The sequence below is a fragment of the Phaenicophaeus curvirostris genome, chromosome 8 (assembly GCF_032191515.1).
Source record: "Phaenicophaeus curvirostris isolate KB17595 chromosome 8, BPBGC_Pcur_1.0, whole genome shotgun sequence".
In the NCBI taxonomy this organism is placed as follows: Eukaryota; Metazoa; Chordata; class Aves; order Cuculiformes; family Cuculidae; genus Phaenicophaeus; species Phaenicophaeus curvirostris.
In genome coordinates, this window is record NC_091399.1 from 28,673,254 (window position 1) to 28,691,650 (window position 18,397).

Genomic DNA, 18,397 nt, shown 5'->3' on the forward strand with positions numbered 1-18,397 from the left:
CTTGTAGCAATTTATTTCTTCACTTGCAGGTTGTCGACTCAAACCATAGAGAAATCTGATTTCAGTAGAACAATGAAACCAAGCAGATGGAGGTAAAGTCAAACAAAGGAAACATGGAAAAAAAAAAAAAAGAAAAATATTTCTCTGCATTGTCAGTAGATGCCACCTCTAACAGTTGCAAATTAAACACGTTCAAGGCATCACCATACATTGCAGTTCATGTTCTCTGAAGAGCCTGACTTGGCTCACACAGACACCAGGTTGCTACCAGGAGCCCAGACCTGACTGGGAGGGGAGCATACGCGCGTTTCCACGTTTCGTCCTAATTTCTTGGCAGTCTTGACTTAAAGCACTTCAATTTCGCTTCCCTCGTTCATGCTGATCTAGAGCTTCGCCTCTAAAAGCATTTGGTGATTTCCAAACCACGGCAATCAAATGTGAGGAAGGCAGAAGAGCTGATCAATCGTTATTTGCACTCCCCAACCCCCCGATTTTTAGAGAGATGCTCTGAAACCCCAGGAAATGTCTTTCCATGTGTTTTGGAGAGGATCCTCCTTTCTCGTGGGGGTACCAGGAGGACAAGCAGCACTCTCCTCTCCACCTTAAGCATCCTCCCACCTTCCCAAACCCCTTATCTGGGTCAAGGCAGTGGCAGCCCCTAGCTGCAACCCCCATTTCCCCATCGGCTGTTGTGGCGGCTCATTAGGGTGAAGAAAGGCTCCAATGCATCATCTCACCAGTCTTGTCGCGGGCTGATCCGAGACGGGTAATTCCCACTGCTTAATGACCTGAGACCAGCCAAGGCAGAAGAAAACGGGAAAGGGAATCTTCTCATTCGTTACCCATCCCCGCATACCGATAAAAAGAATGATTACACTTTTAAGTTCGAGCAATTCCCTGCAGTTGTAGCCATGTCATATCTAGATTGTCTAATTTACATGCATATTCATAATCCCTGTGTATTTAATTAAATTCTTCAATCCCTAGAGTGTCTTTCCTAAACAATAGTAATTTATCTTGCACAGATAAGGGTGCCCTCGATTTATTCCACTCTGTAGCTAACAGCATTTCCTTCTGATCAAGGCTAGGAAGCAAACTCGAACAGAGGGTATCTTTAACTATATTTAAATTGCAAGATTAGGTTGCTTCTCTTTTCCTTTCTCTCTCACCTCAAGTTACCCTTTCAAATAATAAATATTTCCTCCTGACCTCTAAGGAAAACCTTTCACCCAACCTCCTGATAACAACTGCATGCTCCAAATTCAAAAAAGCTGCCCAAAATGCATGTTGCAAAGAGACCTCATAGACTTTGCCATGATGAGCTACCAAGCACCAGGGGGTTCATCCACCATGGTGCATGGGACGTCGTCCACACACACCGCAGGCTACGAACTCCTCCATTGGAGCCCACAGCAAACAAGGAGCCACGCAGTAAAAAGCTGCAGCCAAGAGGATGAAGAGCCCTTCATCTTTCCACCAAATATCCCTATCTTTGGCCCCATCAACTCTGCACCACTGCCAGGGGAGCAGCCACTCCACCACCTGCGCAGAAGGGATGCTATGCCTTGAGGAGACTCAGGAATAAACACAGAATCATAAAACTGTTTGAGTCGGAAGGGACTAATTCCATCTAATTCCAAACCCCCATGCTATGGGCAGGGACATCTTCCACTAGATCATGGTGCTGCAGATGTGGGACTAGGGCTGCCCTCACAACCATGCAAGCATCCCTCTGCACCAGCCCCATTTCTTAATCTCCTCCCCAAGCATCTGCTGCTGACCACTGCCAGACACAAAGGAACGCAGCCGTTTTATTCCCAACCAAGCTTTTGAAGCCTTTAGAGATGCTGTTACTATTTATGAAAATAGGGTCAGGATCCTGCTGTCAGCTCCTTCCTGAGCCGTAGAGTCACCCGTGCCACAGAGGCAGCTATAGGAAAGCCCTTGGGAACGGGACTGCTGGGACTCAGTGATGGATAGGCTCCAAGTTACAGCCGGTAACGTGACTCTGGAGTAAATCCAACCTCCTGCCACCCGGGTGTCCCTGCACTCACCTCCCCATTTCATACACAGCCACATCCATAAAGTCCTGCACCAACGTCCTCAAACAACATTAACTCCCCACTTCATACACAGCCACATCCATCAGGTCCCCTCTAGACCATCCCCGTGGCCACCAGACCCCTGCTTTGCAACCACCACATCACAGCCATGTGTTAGCACCCACAGCTGCATCCCAATGACACCACAATGAGTCCCTACACTTTACAGTCAGTTGCTTGTCCCCTTGTTCAATAACAAGAGAAGCAATGGACAAGGAGGGCAGTCATCTCCGCACTGGAGCAGGACCCAGCACTGCCCTGGAAGAGGCTTATGCAGTAACGCTGCCCTGTTAACCCTGGGCTCGGCACTCAGAAACATAGAATCACCAGGTTGGAAGAGACCCACCGGAGCATCGAGTCCAACCATTCCCACCAGTCTCTAAACCATGCCCCTCAGCACCTTGTCCACCCGTCCCTTAAACCCCTCCAGGGAAGGCGAGCCAACCACCTCCCTGCGCAGACTGTTCCATTGCCTAATGAACCTTTCAGTGAAGAATTTTTTCCTTAAGTAGAGCCTAAACCTCCCCTGGCGGAGCTTGAGGCCATTCCCTCTTGTCCTGTCCCCTGTCACTTGGGAGAAGAGCCCAGCTCCCTCCTCTCCACAACCTCCTTTCAGGCAGTTGTAGAGAGCAATGAGGTCTCCCCTCAGCCTCCTCTTCTCCAGGCTAAACACCCCCAGCTCTCTCAGCCGTTCCTCATAAGGCCTGTTCTCCAGCCTCTTCACCAGCTTCGTTGCTCTTCTCTGGACTCGCTCCAGAGCCTCAACATCCTTCTTGTGGTGAGGGGTCCAGAACTGAACACAGGATTCGAGGTGCGGTCTCACCGGTGCTCAGTGGAGCCTGTGGGACAGCGAGGTGCTCTCCTCCACCAGCGATGTGGAGCTTGCCTGACGATCGACCCTGCCATTGCCAAAATCTTCCTCAAGAATTCATAGCTGGATTCAGACATTCCCAGCCTGTTACTTATTTCAATGGTTTCAGCCCTCCAGAGTACAGGGACATCCTGTCTCAAACCTGCCGAGCCTCATGCCAAGAGGACATCTGCTTGGAAGGCAGCCCCTCCGGCTGACCCAGCCCTGGAGGGTTGCCTTTCTGTCTCTGCGAGATCCCAAACATACCATTGCACCCACAAAGTGAAGCCAGTTCACAGCAGAGCCAGGAGCAAGAAAAACTGCTCAGGCAAACCACATTCCCACTTCAGAAGCTTTGGAAGATTTTGTAGACCTTGGAAACATTTCTTCCTACTCGGGGCAATTTTAGGTTAATGGTTCATCAAACCTCACAGTCCAGGAAACCGTCGTGTGGCTGACCAGTGTGTGGGTGTGGGAATGGGTGGGGAAAAAACACCCTCTCGGGCATCAGTCCTTCCCACAGCACTTGAACCACAGGCTGAGCTAGGAGCCACCAGAAGCAAGCCATAAACCAGAGAGGCAAGGGAAAACCTCACCACTGCTCTGTGCCTCTTTCAGATATTGGGAATGCAGAGAATGAGCAATCGCTCATGGAAAGCATCAATCCCCCATTCGGGATGCTCTCCAAAACACAGCATCTCCACGTGAGGAGCAGCCGTACCTGCCTAGTACCTCTGCAAATCCCATGAGCTGCGAGAACACACGATGCCCGAGCTCCTCATCTGCCCGGGAGCTGGTCTCCAGCCTCACACGACTCTGATTTCCTCAAGCTGACTTCATTTAGCTCTGTCCTTTTCATCTAAGCCTCATTTCACAATCATTACTCAAGCGCGAAATAATAACAAAGCATCGGTCATTTCAGGAAGAGCCCTTGGTATCCCACAGCTCACCCTTCTTGAAAAACTAGCGCTTTCAAGCAAAAAGACCCAGTTTTGGACAATTCCAATGAAGCCATTCCATGACTTCCCCTCTTTTCTACAATGGAAGTCAAGGAGCTGAGCCATGGCTAAGAACATCCGATCACTCATCTTTATCCTGCTCAGTTTTTATGATTTTCCAGAGCCAGGGTGACAGCAGATTTTTATCAGAACACAGGAAGAAAAGCAACAGAGCACAGTTTCCCTCTCTCTTCTCTCCTAGACACCACAGCACCAGTTACGACACACTTCCAGTTCCTCCTCTGCCCCTCAGATACTCCACAGGGAAGGCAGCCCAGCATGAGCCACCAGCAAATAACCTCCAGCTTAAACAAAGCACAAGGCATGTGAATCTTTCAAACCAAGTCACCGTGCTGCATTTTAGAGATAATGGACATCTGAGCTGTATAAGGGCTGTTAATCAAAGCGTACAGAGTGATGCACTCGAAGACAGCCACTCTTTCCACATCCTCCCAGCAACATGGTTGGGAGGTGACCAGAAATCATCTTTTCCCAAATAACTAGTAACTTCTAAATAAATCGGGAGCAAATATTTGCTCGCAGAACAGCTCAACCTTGTCAACAACTACCTCATCCAGCCCGAACCTAAAGCAGCAGAAAGAAAGGATGCGTGCTGCTCTTCACCATCCGTTGATGAGATGGTTTTACAAGCTGTTATCCTTGCACTGGAGAGGGCCGTGGGCAGCTTTTAAGAGCGTTGTGCTGTGTCCTGGCTCTGAAATCAGCAGTCTCATAAACCAGTATCTGAACACACTCCTCAATCTCAAAATAAACTGGCTGCTGTCAAGCACACCTGAGGGGGGGTTAGCCAAAGAACCTGAATTAATGTAGTGGCACGGGGTCCACGAAGCTAAAGCAGAGCGAGTCAAGCTCAAGAGAAGTCAGATTGAGAGGGCTTCAGGAAGGAGAAGCAATGCACATTTCCATGCCATTTAGGAGATTCTGGAAAAGAGCAAAGGGACTAAGCTCCACTTTGCAACATTTCAGAGGGCATAGCTTGAAAGCATTCCAAACGCCACTGCTCGGTCTCGGTCATCCTCACAAGCACCTACTTCACACCTGCCGGTGAGTAATATTTTCCACAGTGGGAGGAAGCAAGTGAACAGAAGCAGCACACCAGAGGCAGAGTTCACCATCACAGTTGGTCACACACTGGTCACGGTTCCTCTCCATCAAAAGCTGCAAGAGCTTTTAAGGCACAATCTCATCATGAGCCAAAGCAGCACAAGAGCAAACTTCGTTGTCCCACTCATCACCTTTCAAAGCAGAAGGTATCTCCTCACTCCTGCCTCACTCATCCTCCAGCAGTTATCTCCCAACACAATAGGTCAAGCAACACTGCAGGAGCCGTCAAGAGCGGAGGTGGCTGGGGACCATGCCAGGCACTGGAGCCCTCAGCGTATACTAAAAGCATTTCTCAACAACGCCAGCTGACTTTAGAGACGACAGCCAACCTGCTGAGATCTCTAGTCTCTCATTCCAAGTCTTCATAGAGCTTGGTCGACCTTAACAACCTCCCAACACACCACAACATTTCCAAAATGGACTTCACAGCCTGATTTTTTCAACTCTCAGGCCAGATGCCCCTTGTTTCAGCAAGTATGTCAAATATGCAAGTCCACAGGCTTAAAGAGGAGAGACTGAAGAGGGGGAAGATGCTTCCCAACCGGAAAAAAGAAATACAGCATTAAGACTTACCTCAAAATGTAACAAACCCAGGGGACAAATTAAAAAAGGAAACCATAAAATGTTTGTCCCACTACTTCCTTTTTAATTCTTACATCTGCTATTTTACAGTAAAGTTTCATCTGCTGTGTATAATTAGACAGATCTACATATGCGCGTAGAGATTTAGTTGAACTTTATCTGTATAATTTTTAACCTTAAAAAAATTTTAACTGAAAAAAGAGCAACTACCAGAGAAGGAACAGCATCACCTCAGGCATAAGGTCTCAAAGATGCTGCTCCGCGAACAGGCGAAGGTTTCAGGCCACAGTCTGCAGACTTGTGCAAGGAAGTCAGCAAAAACACACCAGCTTATTCCTGCTCCCCTTCAGCTCCCCACGCAGGGCCCTGCGGCTCCAGGAACATTTTAAAGACTTGCAATGTGAAAATCTGTTGTAAACCCCTAATCCAAAGCAGTTCACCAAGAACCAGAGGCAGCGGGACAAACGCTGCATGGCATTCCACTGGAAGAGTGGTCAAGCGGTGGAGACATCATGCCTGTAGTATTCAAAAAACATGCAGATATGGCACTCTGGACATGGTTTAATAGGCACTGTGGTGTTGGGTTGACAGTTGGACTTGATGATCTTAAGAGATCTTTTCCAACCTTAATGATTCTATGATTCTGCGTTAGACTACAGCAAACTCGGAGCACAGCCCAGTAGGTTTCCCAGAACAACTCCATCCTCATCCTGGGCCAGCTCCTCCTGCAAATCACATAATAGCCTTTTTGTCCTTTGATAGGAAAAGATTAAGCTGGCTTGGGGTTTCTTGATCCGTAAACAGGTTATTTCCCTAGAGATGGGAAACAAAATAGATACAACACTACTGATTCCACTGCTGGAAATCCAGCATTTCAAGCAGATACCAGTACAGCCATTAAAAAGCTCCAAGAGTGGCAGGTCGAGGACACGAACACAGCCCAAGTATCCAAGAGCCAGCAGATTTGATTGCAAGAAGGGGAAGGGGATACCCTCAGTTTGCAGTTACAGCCCCATACCAATCATCTTGGCATAAAACAGATATCAAACTTATTTAGGTAACAGCGCACACCTTGAAACCTGAGAATCCACCCAGCAAATGCCATCACCCTTTGCAATTAAGCACTTAAAATGTGCACCAAGAGGGAAGGAAATTGTCTCCACTCATGCAGGAAGGACCAAACACCCCGCGCTTTAATAGGAAAGAGCATCACGTCTGCAAAGCACCCAAACATCCCATTCGCCTTAGGAAGAAGCCAATCTGCCAGGGTCTCCAACCACCATGAGGAAAAACAAGGCAATAAGCAACTCTAGACATCCACCAACCGAGCTAAGAGGATGAAGCATTTCTCTGGAAACAATGAGGTTCTCTAATAACAGGACTGCAGCGGCGGCGTGAAAGGGAGGGAGGAGGAGCAGGCGGGGAGAAAGGGACTAGCTGGATATTTATCCCATCCTCATCTTTGTGTTATCAGTACCCCGGTATCAGCATTGTTCAAAATGGCTGCTTAGATGGTTGCCAGCAGCAACAACAGAATCAGTCCATCTGCTGGCATTCTCCCTAATCCATCTCAAACACTCGTTGTCTTTTTAAATGCACGAAGGGGAAAGAAGAGAAAAAAAAAGTCCGCCTTGTACAAAGAAACAGAATCCTCCTATAACAGAGCCTTTTAACTAGATTTTATGCCACCCCTGTTTCCAGGACACACAGACAAAAGTTAATTTTATGATAAAAGAACCAGTGTAAGGTGCTTTTTTGTTATGAGATCAGAAAGCAAATGGAATTTGAATTGTCTGCAGTGGCATGTATCTGACAAAGATTAATTTAAACAGATATTGTCTCCGAAACCAAAGTCCATTGAACGGCTTCACAGCCTATCAACCATGCGAAAGCAGCTCCTTCAGCAGCACTGCTGACTCCACCACTTTCTTTAAAAATGGCTTAACCTATTTCTTGTAAGATAAAAGGTCATATATAGTTCTATTTTACAAACTCATAATAGCCAAAGCCACACCAAGCAAGGACAATCGGGGGAAAATAATAACCAGGGGGGGATTTCCTCCCCCTTCACAGACAGATGCTCGACACTTGCTGGGTATTTTTCAAAGTGCGCCGGTAGTGAGCGGCCGCAGCGCTGCTGAAATGTTTCCACATCCTTAGAATAGATTAAATACCCTGGGGCCTCCGCAGGTCGCTGGTGCGGGATGGAGAAGCCCACCCCGGGGTGGAGGTGCTGCAGCAGCTCTGGGCGAAGAGCATGGGATGCTTCCTTCCAAGGACAGAAAGCCATAAGGATGCAGGGAAGAGCAGCCAGGCTGTCAGCTCCCTCGGTCCCTGGGCCAAGCAGGCAGGAGGGGAGCAGCACTGCTCCCCAGGCGCTCGCTCACCCCCCTCAGCCCTTCTCTGAACACTGGGGTATTATTTCTCCCTTTAATCACAAGAAACAGATCCATGCATGCCATCGGCGGGCTGTGCGGATGGAGACAGCTGCTCAGACTTCAATGGGACACACACACACACACACGGGGTGGGGGGGAAAGATGCAGCAATCCAAATCCTGCAATTTCTTCCCTTTTTATTTCCAGTTGATATGGAGCACCACAGGGAAAACACTACCAGACAGTTTCAGAGCATTTGATACAGCAATGACCCAGCTTTGGGAAAAGAACGAAGGAGAAGCAAAATAAAAGATGACAGCCAAAAGCACTTTTAATATAGTTTCAGTACTTTCAAGAGAAAGCTTCTGTACACAGAGCAGCCAATGAACTGTTACCAAAATAAACACAACTGGCTTTAAAAAAATTAGAAAAAAATCTTTCTGATGATAAAGAAAATCAAAAGAGACGAGAACCAGCGAATGAGACAGAAAATACATTTATTTTTCATCCTTCAGACACATTTCTTTTTATCTGGCATCCAAAGCCATTGTAGTTCATTAATGCAAATTTTATTTATCTCAGGAGCCCATTTGTTGCTCTGCCACCCCTTTGACAGGGCACTCATCTTCATCAAGGCAGCCGCACAGCCACTGCCAGGGCGCAGCACCCCCTGCGATCCCTGCCTTTAAAAAACCACCTAACGCCAATAACGAGTCACGGCTATTATTGGCGTTCCGAGCAGTCACCCACACCCCGGCATCAGCTGAAGGATGCAGGCCAGGGCTACTAGATGGCACCCAGAGAGAGGCACAGCCTGTTCTGACCTTGCCAAGGTCCCAGACACCCCGTCTCTCCCCACGTTCCCACCGGGAAGCCCTCCTGGCCGGCAGCTGCGGGGCACAGGCACCGTCTCCAGGTGCAAAGACAGCAGCCAGGCAGATGCTATGCTGCATCCCACCGAGAGAACCTCAATAACGATTATCCACCCACGATCAAACGCGCTGGGTGGTGTAGGTGCAAGACAGCAAGAAGCGGGGCATCACAAGGGATCCCTTCTCCAATTTTAACCCAGGGGTGACAGCAGCAGGACATTCGCGGATGACAAGCTGGACCAACATATCAGCATGCAACCCTTCCGAGTTGATATTCCAGCAGATTTGCCTCCTAAGCACATTCATGGTTTTGTTTTTAATGGAATAAAAAAAAAAAAAAAAATCCCTGGCAACACGCACCTAGGATGCGACAAGTAAAAGCCCTGGATTTTATTAATTTGTGCATTGCTTCAAATGCACCGTTTTACGAGGACTAACCCCAATCCTGCACAAAATCCTAAGCTATAAGCTTGAGACAAAAAAGCAAATGCTCTTAAAACACGACGCTAGAAAATCCATTTGGAGAGAAACGTGGCGGTGTCGAGCGCAGGTGAGCCCTCGGCATTTAATAAAACACACCCGCCACACCAAGCGGAATCTATTCATGTTTAAACATTGGGATTGAAAAAAAAGCCTTTGAAAAATTGAATTTTTGCTCCTGGGATGTTCCATTGTAAAGCCAGGAAGACACCTTCCCCAAGACATCCCTGAAGAAGTGGTTTTATAGGTCCTGTGTGTCTGTGAGATGCTATCAAGTTCTTTCTCAGCTCCTACTGCAAAGGCACAAGAAGTCAGGGCTCAAGCCTGTATATCAGACCTTAACCTCGTGACTGCTAGGTCAAAAATGACATGGGTCTCAGTCCTGCTCCTCTAAGCATGCAGAAGAGCATTTTCAGGGCCTCAGCAGCTCTGTCAAGGGGCAGGGAGAACTCATCACCACCATCAAACCTCCTGGCTCCAAAACTGTCTCCATCCAAATGGCAGAATTGTCTCATGGCACTTAGTAACACAGCCAAGCTTTGGTGCCTTTGAGATTTTGTTTTCATTGGAAAAACAATCAATTTCTCTTGATGCTGATGCTAAAGAAAGCCAAGGCTCAGCAGAGGCAGGATGCAGTTACTCAGAGGAGCCTCTTTCCTCCTCTCCGCATCCCCAGAAGACCAGGAGCACGAAAAGCCCAGGACATAACCTCTTCAAGACACCATCAAATGTAAGGTAGGCCATACCTTTTCATCTTATTACCCTCAACTTAGCTATCCCACACCCCCAGCTCATCAAACCATTCACACCAGGCACATATGGGGAGATCAATGGGGAAACACAGGTTCAACCACCACTTGTCTCCTACTGAGCAAAGGCAGGATAAGATCCTGGCACCCACCTTCCCAGGTCCCCAGCAAGTCTCACCCACGGCCCCTCCAGAAGAAACACACAGTGCGAAGAGACAGGGGAGCAAGAGAAGATTCCTTCACCACCACCTTGCCTGGGACCTTATGCAAGGTCTGCTCCTCGGAGCATGGTCAGAGGAATGGGAATCAGTGCCTCACACCTCCAGGAGAAAAAGCAACACCTCTAGCTCTCCAGAAGAGTCACCTGCTTTACGTATCGGCATCATGCAGCAACAAGCATTGGCCTCTCCCTGAAAACTCCTGGGTTCAGCTGCCTCACAGGGTGAGGAGAAGATGCTGCTCCTGAAATCCCTACTCGGGTCCTCACCCACACGAGCTACTGCAGCCTCAAGGGCAGGGAGCGTGATGAAAAACTTGCACCACCGCTAAACGCAGAGCTCTCCCTGTAACCCAGATGCAAAAACCTAAAAGTCAAATGCAAGCACAAGGTTGGCCATGACATCTGTCTGAGCTAATCCCAGATGGGAGCGGGTCTCCCACTGGGAAAAGGGAGCAGGACGTAACCTCAAAACATCAAAGACTAGACGCCTCCTCCATGGACCAGGTCCTCCTCCAGGGCTAGGTTCACGTACGCACCAAGGAAGCACAAGCCCACGAACTCTCTCTTCCACCCTAATGCTATCAAAACAATTTTTTTTAATATATATATATATTTCCAAAGAAAATTTAAAGCTGACACACCACAAAGGATGATTCACAGCTGAATGTGACTTTACAGAGCAATCAGAGAGACGAGCTCATTTAAGTTTTCCAAAAGTCCTATCTGAGGTTAGAGGCACTCATCATAAAACATCTAACATCAAAGCGAGCGTCAAATAACAGCGAAGCACATTCCCTCGCACAAAGCTGCAGAAACAAAGCACGCAGGCACATGTGGTTTATGTTACTGCCATTTTAGCACTGTTAAATTTCCTAAAAGATTCCCTCTAGATGCGAGCAAAATGAAAATCTGCTGTAAATGATTCGTGTGCTGGAAGTGCAGAAAGCTGGTGTCTCACCTGGGCTAAGCTTTATAAAAGCCTAGGTAAGCTGAGGACAAACTCCTACTGCCTGCTTAAGCCAGAAACCAGCACTTGTCACACTCTCTCTCTCTGAAAAATGCTTCAAACCTATTTTTAAAGCCAAAAACTAAATACTGAATTTCTTGTGCTCTATTTTTCATGACTCCGGCGTCTTTAAACTGGCATTTTTTTTGCCTGGAATAATTAACCATCCAGTTAAAAAGGCAACCCAGCTTCAGAGGGTCTGTTTATACTCTTAAAAAAAAAAGAAAAAAAATCAAAAGCCAATAAATAAATCTGCTAAAAAAACCAAGTTAAAATTCCAGCTGTCAAAATTTTCCTAGCTCTCCCTGCACAACCAGCAAGTAACTCCGGTGGTTTTCATCATCTCCAATTCCAGTTTCTATAACACAGTCCAGAACACGCTCCAGAAATATCTCACCTATGAGGGAGCAGTAATAAACAGATCATAAGTTTTAATGCCTAATAATCCTTCCTTTCAATTACATATGTTAAGAAAAGAATAATTAGACACGTAAATGGCTTAATGTATATTTAAAATGTTCAACAGTTTCCATCATGATAGGGCAAATGAACCTCTGCTGGCCTCTTTCATGTGGTTTGAAGCATTGTAATACACACGGCAGGATAAAGTAATCTACTCCTAAAGAAAAATAAAGTCAAAATTAATTAGCAAATTGCAAGCATGTTGTACAACAGCCCCACCCAAGAAACTAAGAGGATACAGAGAAATTAAACTCCCTTAGCAGCAACCTGACATGGGGCACTGGGTTTCAACATAAAAAAAAATACCTTTCATGACCCATGGTGTTTCTTCCAAGCCTGCTCCCACTGGATACAGCCTTAAACCTAAACCCAGGAGGAGACTGAGCTTTACACAAAACAAAAGCAACCACAACTGGCCGTAGGAGCCTCATCAAAGTGTTTTTCCAAAAATAAACAGCTCTATAAAGCAGCACACCACCTAGAATTTTTTTAAAAAAAAAGCTGGATACAAATTTAGACTCTGCCCCGTTCCACGCCACAGGCAAGGGAAACCAAGCGCTTGCCTAAAAGCCAGCATTTTTAGGAAAAAAAAATTTAAAAAAGTAGTTTTGGAAGGAAATAAAAACCATACAAGAAGTCTCAACCACGTTAAGAGCACAGGAACCCGTTGGTATTTTTACCTCTGAAGCTGCATTTCAACAGGCATCATTACAAATAGACACAGGCAGAGCTGAAAACCGTAGTGTAATAAAAAGCTTCCAAATCAAACCCCCTCCCATTAAAATGCTTTTACAGGTGTTATTTACAGGTATCAAGAAGGCAGTTGAAGAGGGTCAGAAAATCCCTTGTGCCTGGATATCCAGCGTAACCACTAGACTAGGAACCACGGGAAGGTACCGAGGACTGACCTGCACAGCATCAGATAAAATATTCAGATTTGAAAAACAAAAAAACAGGCTCCCTCCAAGTGTTTACCAAGCCAGCGCATTTTAAAGCCCTGCTTCATTGTGACTCTAGCAGCAAAAGTAAATCCAGCCTATGTACTCATGGCTGGACCGCATACCTCCCCACCGGGGCACAAAGGCTTATCTGTGGGTAAGGAGCACGCACCACGCAGGTTCCTAAGCGGCTGGTTACAATGCAGAGCACAACACCAAGCTCCACAATCATAAAAAGCAACGAAAAAGGAGAATTCTCACCTAAAACTGCCACAGACCCTCGCCCACCCATCAGCAGCCACAACAACGGGAGGACAAACCGTGTTACACCATCCCAGGGAGCGCAGGCGAGAAACATGAATTCATCGTGACGGCTCACAGCCTGCTGTCAAAACCCACCAAAGGTCCTTTTCTCTCTCCCAAAACCCAGGAGATAATGGTGTAAAAACTTTTGTTCATAAATATTTATGCAAGTGAACTTGTTAAAAATTAACCGCCGTCGTTAAAGGTTTTGTATCCTTTAGGATTCCCGGCATGCAGCGCAGTTGCATGCTTTATATTAAGCCTGGCATTTCTGCATTCCTTTCCTGCATGCTTTTGTCATTTGTCTAAAAATTAAAAGAAAAAAAAAAAACCCACACACCACACACACACAAAGACGGGATCTGTACACATAATAATAAAGCAGTTTTTAAGAAGACAAAGATGCCTGTGTTCAACATCCAAGATCTTTCTTTGAGCAAGGGGAAGAAAAAAAAAAATCAATTTAATGACTCCAGTGAGATCAGGGTTTAAGCCTCATTTAAGTTTTACTAAGCATGAAGGAATTATTGGTTGATAATGTGGCATATATGGGGTTTTTTTCAGACTTGCCAGCTTTCCAAGCACGAGGGAGCTGGAGCCCAAAGGCAGTTTGTCCCCACGAGTACCACCCTCATCCCTCCACACCACCTTCTATCTCCAGAAGGTCGTTCCCCTTGGAGCTTGACTTTCAGTTTTGAAAAGAGATTTTTCCAACCACAGGGAGAAGGAATTTCACATCCGTACTATCCTTATTTTTTTCACAGGTCTGAGTCAGAAACACAACTGTACAAACATCTGATCTTTATTAACAGCAAATCTCAACTGTGCAAACCTCAGGTTGTGATGCCGGGAGCTGGCGGTGCCCATTAAAGGGATCCTTGGAGGGGAACAGTAGTTTTGATTTAGAGCTAGTGAGCATCAAATAAGCCAGGACTGGGGTTTTATTTTTTTCCAAGACATAACGGTTCCCATATAAGCCGACAACCGAGTTCCTATCTTAATTGCAAACACACACATACAGAGCCACAAAGTGTTTGTGTCTCCAGTCGCTGGAGCTCTTCCACCTCACCTTCCAGCAGCATCTGCAGGATGGATGTGGAAAGTTGGCGGAGAACATCTCAGCTATGGCTCCCATCCCCTGGATAAACACGCAGCCCTTTTGTTTGATGTAAATCTTCCTCCTCTGGTTCAGGGACTGCCCCGACAGGGCTGCTGAGGGGACAGAGGTGTCTGACCCCACGTCACCCACCCACCCGCTGCCATCCAAGAGTTGCTGCACAACCACCAAGACCCAAACCCCGTCCGCTCCGAAGACAAACTCCCATGGCGAGTATCCCGCACGCCCCTTCCACGCTGTGAAAACAAGAGATAAATCACCCACCGCCGTCTTTGCAGCGAGTGCTTCCAGAACATGCTGCTTCGTCTGAAAAGCCGATGGCTCGGAGGACAACGGATGCGAGCTCGGATTTGAAATCTGGAGATTGCTCAGACCTGCCAGGCGATAGGAAGCGCCAGAGCTGGGACCATCCTCTGGCTCACCCAAAGCAGCAGCTGCGCCAGCGCTGGCCGTGGCTTTGGGACAGGACTGCTCCGCATGTCCCACACGCACCTGACCCCGGCGCTCACCCAGGTCCTTCACAGCATTAGCCAAAATCTTGTCAGAGCCATATTTCAAAGAGAAACACATTAAAAAACCCCTAGGAAAAGGAAAATTCCTTCGTAGGGAAGCAGCCCAGGTTTTAGGCAACTGTTACCTCCATATCTCTCACTCCCAATCCGGCTGCTCACCACATCCACATCTTGGAGGGCAGGTGAATAAAGCATCACCCACAGTAAGATGTTATTTTCCCTTCTTGAAGGGCTACTCCTCTCCTTCTAACAAAATTATTTGGGTTTGATTTCAAGGCATTTTAAAGAGAATAACTGCCTTAAGGCAGCCCTTACAAAATATTAGTTCACTCAAAAAAAAAAAAAAGGGGTATAATCATATCCTCAGAGAAAAACCTTTTGTACTACAGGAATGTTCACTGCATATCCTTAGAGGCAGGAGAATTCTTCTGCTGTCTCCTATTTTCACGTCTGAAATGGAAAATGTTTTGATAACGCTCTTCTGAATGTAAACTGTACCAAATGGGATCTTTTTTTTTTTTTTCAAAGCAGTTCTTTTCCCCAAAAAAGGAAGGAGGGCTCTTTAAATAAACACGGCCGAACTAACCCTTCCTTACAACAAAAACCACCCTCCCTCCGCTCATTCACGCCCTGCCCTGGCACAAAATGAATTTACATCTCGCATTTGCAAAACAAATTCTAGCCTAATGTCATTTGAATGGGAAGGCACATTCAATCACTTCCAATAGCAACCAGGAGCGGATTATTTTATGTAAAGCATCACAATTTGTTTCTCTTTAAATATACACGGGTATAAGGTGGATGGTGAGGACAAGAGGGTGGAAGGATGGGGAAAGAGGAACGTTCCCCCTCCACCAGCGCACACAAAAGCCACCTGCCCATGGAGAGAAAACACGATGCCATTATTCTCACCATCATTCCCACGGCCCCTTCGCCACCGAACGAGGCCGCGCGCATCCGTCCCCAAACCCCGCGTGACGCCAGCGGTGGTACCCACCAGTCCACCCAACTTGTCACCCACACCGGTCCCTCGGTTTCCCACCAGCTGGTCTCGCTCAAGGGTCCCCAGGATGGGAGAAGACGGGGGAAGAATGTCCCCCTTGAGAGATTTTTTCCAAGGGACCAAAGCCCCTGATGGAGAAGACAAAGGCAACCGCTTGGAGCTGCTGGAGAGATGTTTCATGTTTATAAATCGATGTCTCGATGGGAGGGCTCGGACCTCCGTGGGAGCAGGGATGCTCAGAGGGGAGAGGGACCCCCAAAGCGGGGTTGGGGAAGCTGGCAGGGCTGCGTGTCCTCCATACAAATTCCTGATGGAGGCTTTTGGTGGGGTGGCTGTTTGTGTGTGTGTGTGTGTGTGTGTTATTCTTCCACTCGCAAGGGGATGGATGGATAGATGGATGGAGTCCCCACTGGCCACTGACCCACCTCACCAGGATGGAGAGGAGGGGGTCACCCCCAACCCTCCCAACCTCCCCAAACCCAGCATCTTCCCAGTGGAGCACAAAGCGGTCCCTGCCCCCGGGGCAGGATTTTCCTGTCAAACCACAACCGCGCCAGACAAAAGGCTGAAGTGTTTGGAAGGGATGGAGGAAGGGGATGGAAAGGGGGGGGGGGGGGAAGGGGGGGGAGGAAGAGGGGGTGGAAAAGGGGAAGGAAGGAGGGGGAAGGGGTGGAAAGAGGGGGTGGAAAAGGTGGGGTAGAAGGGGGGGGTAAGGTAAGGAGATGGGGCGGGCAGAGGGGGGGTCGAAGGGGGGTAAGAGGGAAGGGGGGTCGAAGGGGGGTAAGAGGGGCTAAGAGGGAAGGAGGTAGAAGGAGGTAAGAGGAAAGTGGGTAGATGGGGGGAGAGGACGAAGAGGGGGTAAACGGGGTGGAAAGCGGGGGCGATGGAGGAGTGGGGGTAAGGGGGGGGTGGGGGGGACAGTGAAGGGGGGCTGGGGAAGCCGAAAGGGGGAGGGCGGCGGAGACAGGAGGGGAGGACGGAAAGAGGGGTGGTGGGGACGGAAAAGGGGGGGGCAGGCGGAGAGGGATGGGGGGGCGGAAAGGGGGGGTGGAGGTGGAAAAAAAAAAGGGGGGGGGGCGGAGAGAGGTGGAAAAACGAAGTGGGGGGGAGGAAATGAGGAGGAGGGAGGGGGCGCCGGTAGCCGCATCCCCCCCCCCCCCCGCCCCCCCTCCATCCCCGGGGGGTCCCGTCCCGCACTCACCGACTTGCAGCACGTTGTCCACGGCGCCGGTCTCGAGCAGGCGGATGCCGCGGCGGAAGGGCAGCCCCTCGCCCTGCGGCGGGGCCGGGGCGGCGGGGGCGGCGGGGGGCGGCGGCGCCGGCCCCGGGACTCTCCTCGCCGCCCGGGGCGGGGGCGGCGGCGGCGGCTGCGGAGGGTCCCCCCGGGCCCGCCCCCCCCCCCGCGGCGGCGGCGTTCGGGGCCGCGGAGGAGGAGGCCGAAGAGGAGGCTGAAGAGGAGGAGGAGGCGGCGCGGCCGGGCTGGAAGCTGGAGTACATGCAGATCTGCCTCTCGCTGCGGGGGAAGCTCCAGTAGACGATGCGGCGCTGCACGGGCTCGGGGATGCGCTGGAAGCGCCCCTCCACCCGCTCGAACGCCCAGCTCCCCGCCACCCGCTTGGCCGCCGCGTCCAGCAGCGACTCGGGCTGCAGGAGGCTGCCCGCCCCGCCGCCGCCGCCGCCGCCGCCCCCCCCGGGCCCCGCGGCCGCAGCCGCCGCGACGACCGCCGCCGCCGCCGCCCCCCCCCGGCCCCGCCGCCGCCCCCGCCGGGCAGCAGCCGGGCAGCGCCGCCCCCGCGCCCCCCGGCCCCGCAGCCGCCGCCCCGGCTCGGGGGGGAGCGGCCCCGGGGCCCCCGGCGGGACAGGCCCGCGAGCACGAGCGCTTGGGGCCCGGGGCGCCGGCGGGGAGCGGCGGGCGGAGCAGCTCCTCTCCCTCTCCTCCCTCCGCCATGGCTGCGACCGACTGAGCCGGGAACGGGGAGGAGGGACGCGAGCAGGAGGAGGAGGAGGGGGAGGAGGAGGGAGGGGGGGGCGGAGACTCGAGGGGGTGGTCCCGGCGGCACCGAGACGGCCCCCCGCGGGGCGGGACGCTCCGCCGCCCCCCCACCGGCACCCCCGGGAGACCCCTGCGCATCCCTGCTCCCACCGGCACCCACGGGATGCAGGATGCTCTGCAGACCCTTCCTATCCCTGCTCCCCCGGCACCCCCCGGGATGCAGGATGCTCTGCAACCCCTTCCTATCCCCGCTCCCACCAGCACCTCCCGGGGTGCGGGGTGCTCTGCAGCGCCCTGCCAAACCCCACTTCCATCAGCACCCCCCGCGATGCTGGGTGCTCCGCAGGCACCTGCCCGTCCAGGCTCCCACCGGCACCCCCGGGATGCGGGATGCTATGCTGCCCTTTCCTATCCCTGCTCCCACCGGCAGCCCTAGGGATGAGGGATGCTCTGCAGACCCCTGCCCATCCCTGCTCCCACCAGCACCCCCCGGGATGCTCTGCAGCCCCTTCCTATCCCTGCTCCTACCAGCACCCCCCGGGATGCTCTGCAGTCCCTTCCTATCCCTGCTCCCACCGGCACCTCCCGGGATGCAGGATGCTCCGCAGCCCCTGCCAAACTCCACTCCCATCAGCATCCTCCCGGGATGTGGGATGCTCTGCAGGCCTCTGCCCATCCCTGCTCCCATCAGCACCTCCCGGGATGCA

At 50.4% G+C, this 18,397-nt stretch overlaps 1 protein-coding gene and 1 long non-coding RNA gene across 2 annotated transcripts in view; both read right to left on the minus strand.

The window, feature by feature from the left end:
- The window catches only part of ZSWIM5 (zinc finger SWIM-type containing 5), a 97,945-nt gene extending 80,300 nt beyond the window's left edge, over positions 1 to 17,645 (minus strand). Inside the window, 3 exon segments of the mRNA XM_069862949.1 lie at positions 16,899 to 17,013; positions 17,015 to 17,422; positions 17,424 to 17,645. Coding sequence (XP_069719050.1) covers positions 16,899 to 17,013; positions 17,015 to 17,422; positions 17,424 to 17,645 — 745 coding nt within the window.
- LOC138723680 (uncharacterized) lies at positions 13,846 to 14,927 on the minus strand. Its single transcript, XR_011337912.1, has 3 exons — positions 14,675 to 14,927; positions 14,447 to 14,556; positions 13,846 to 14,274 (listed from the first exon to the last, which is right to left on the minus strand). It is a non-coding gene; the product is annotated as an uncharacterized lncRNA (long non-coding RNA).
- Positions 17,646 to 18,397: the final 752 nt, after the last annotated feature.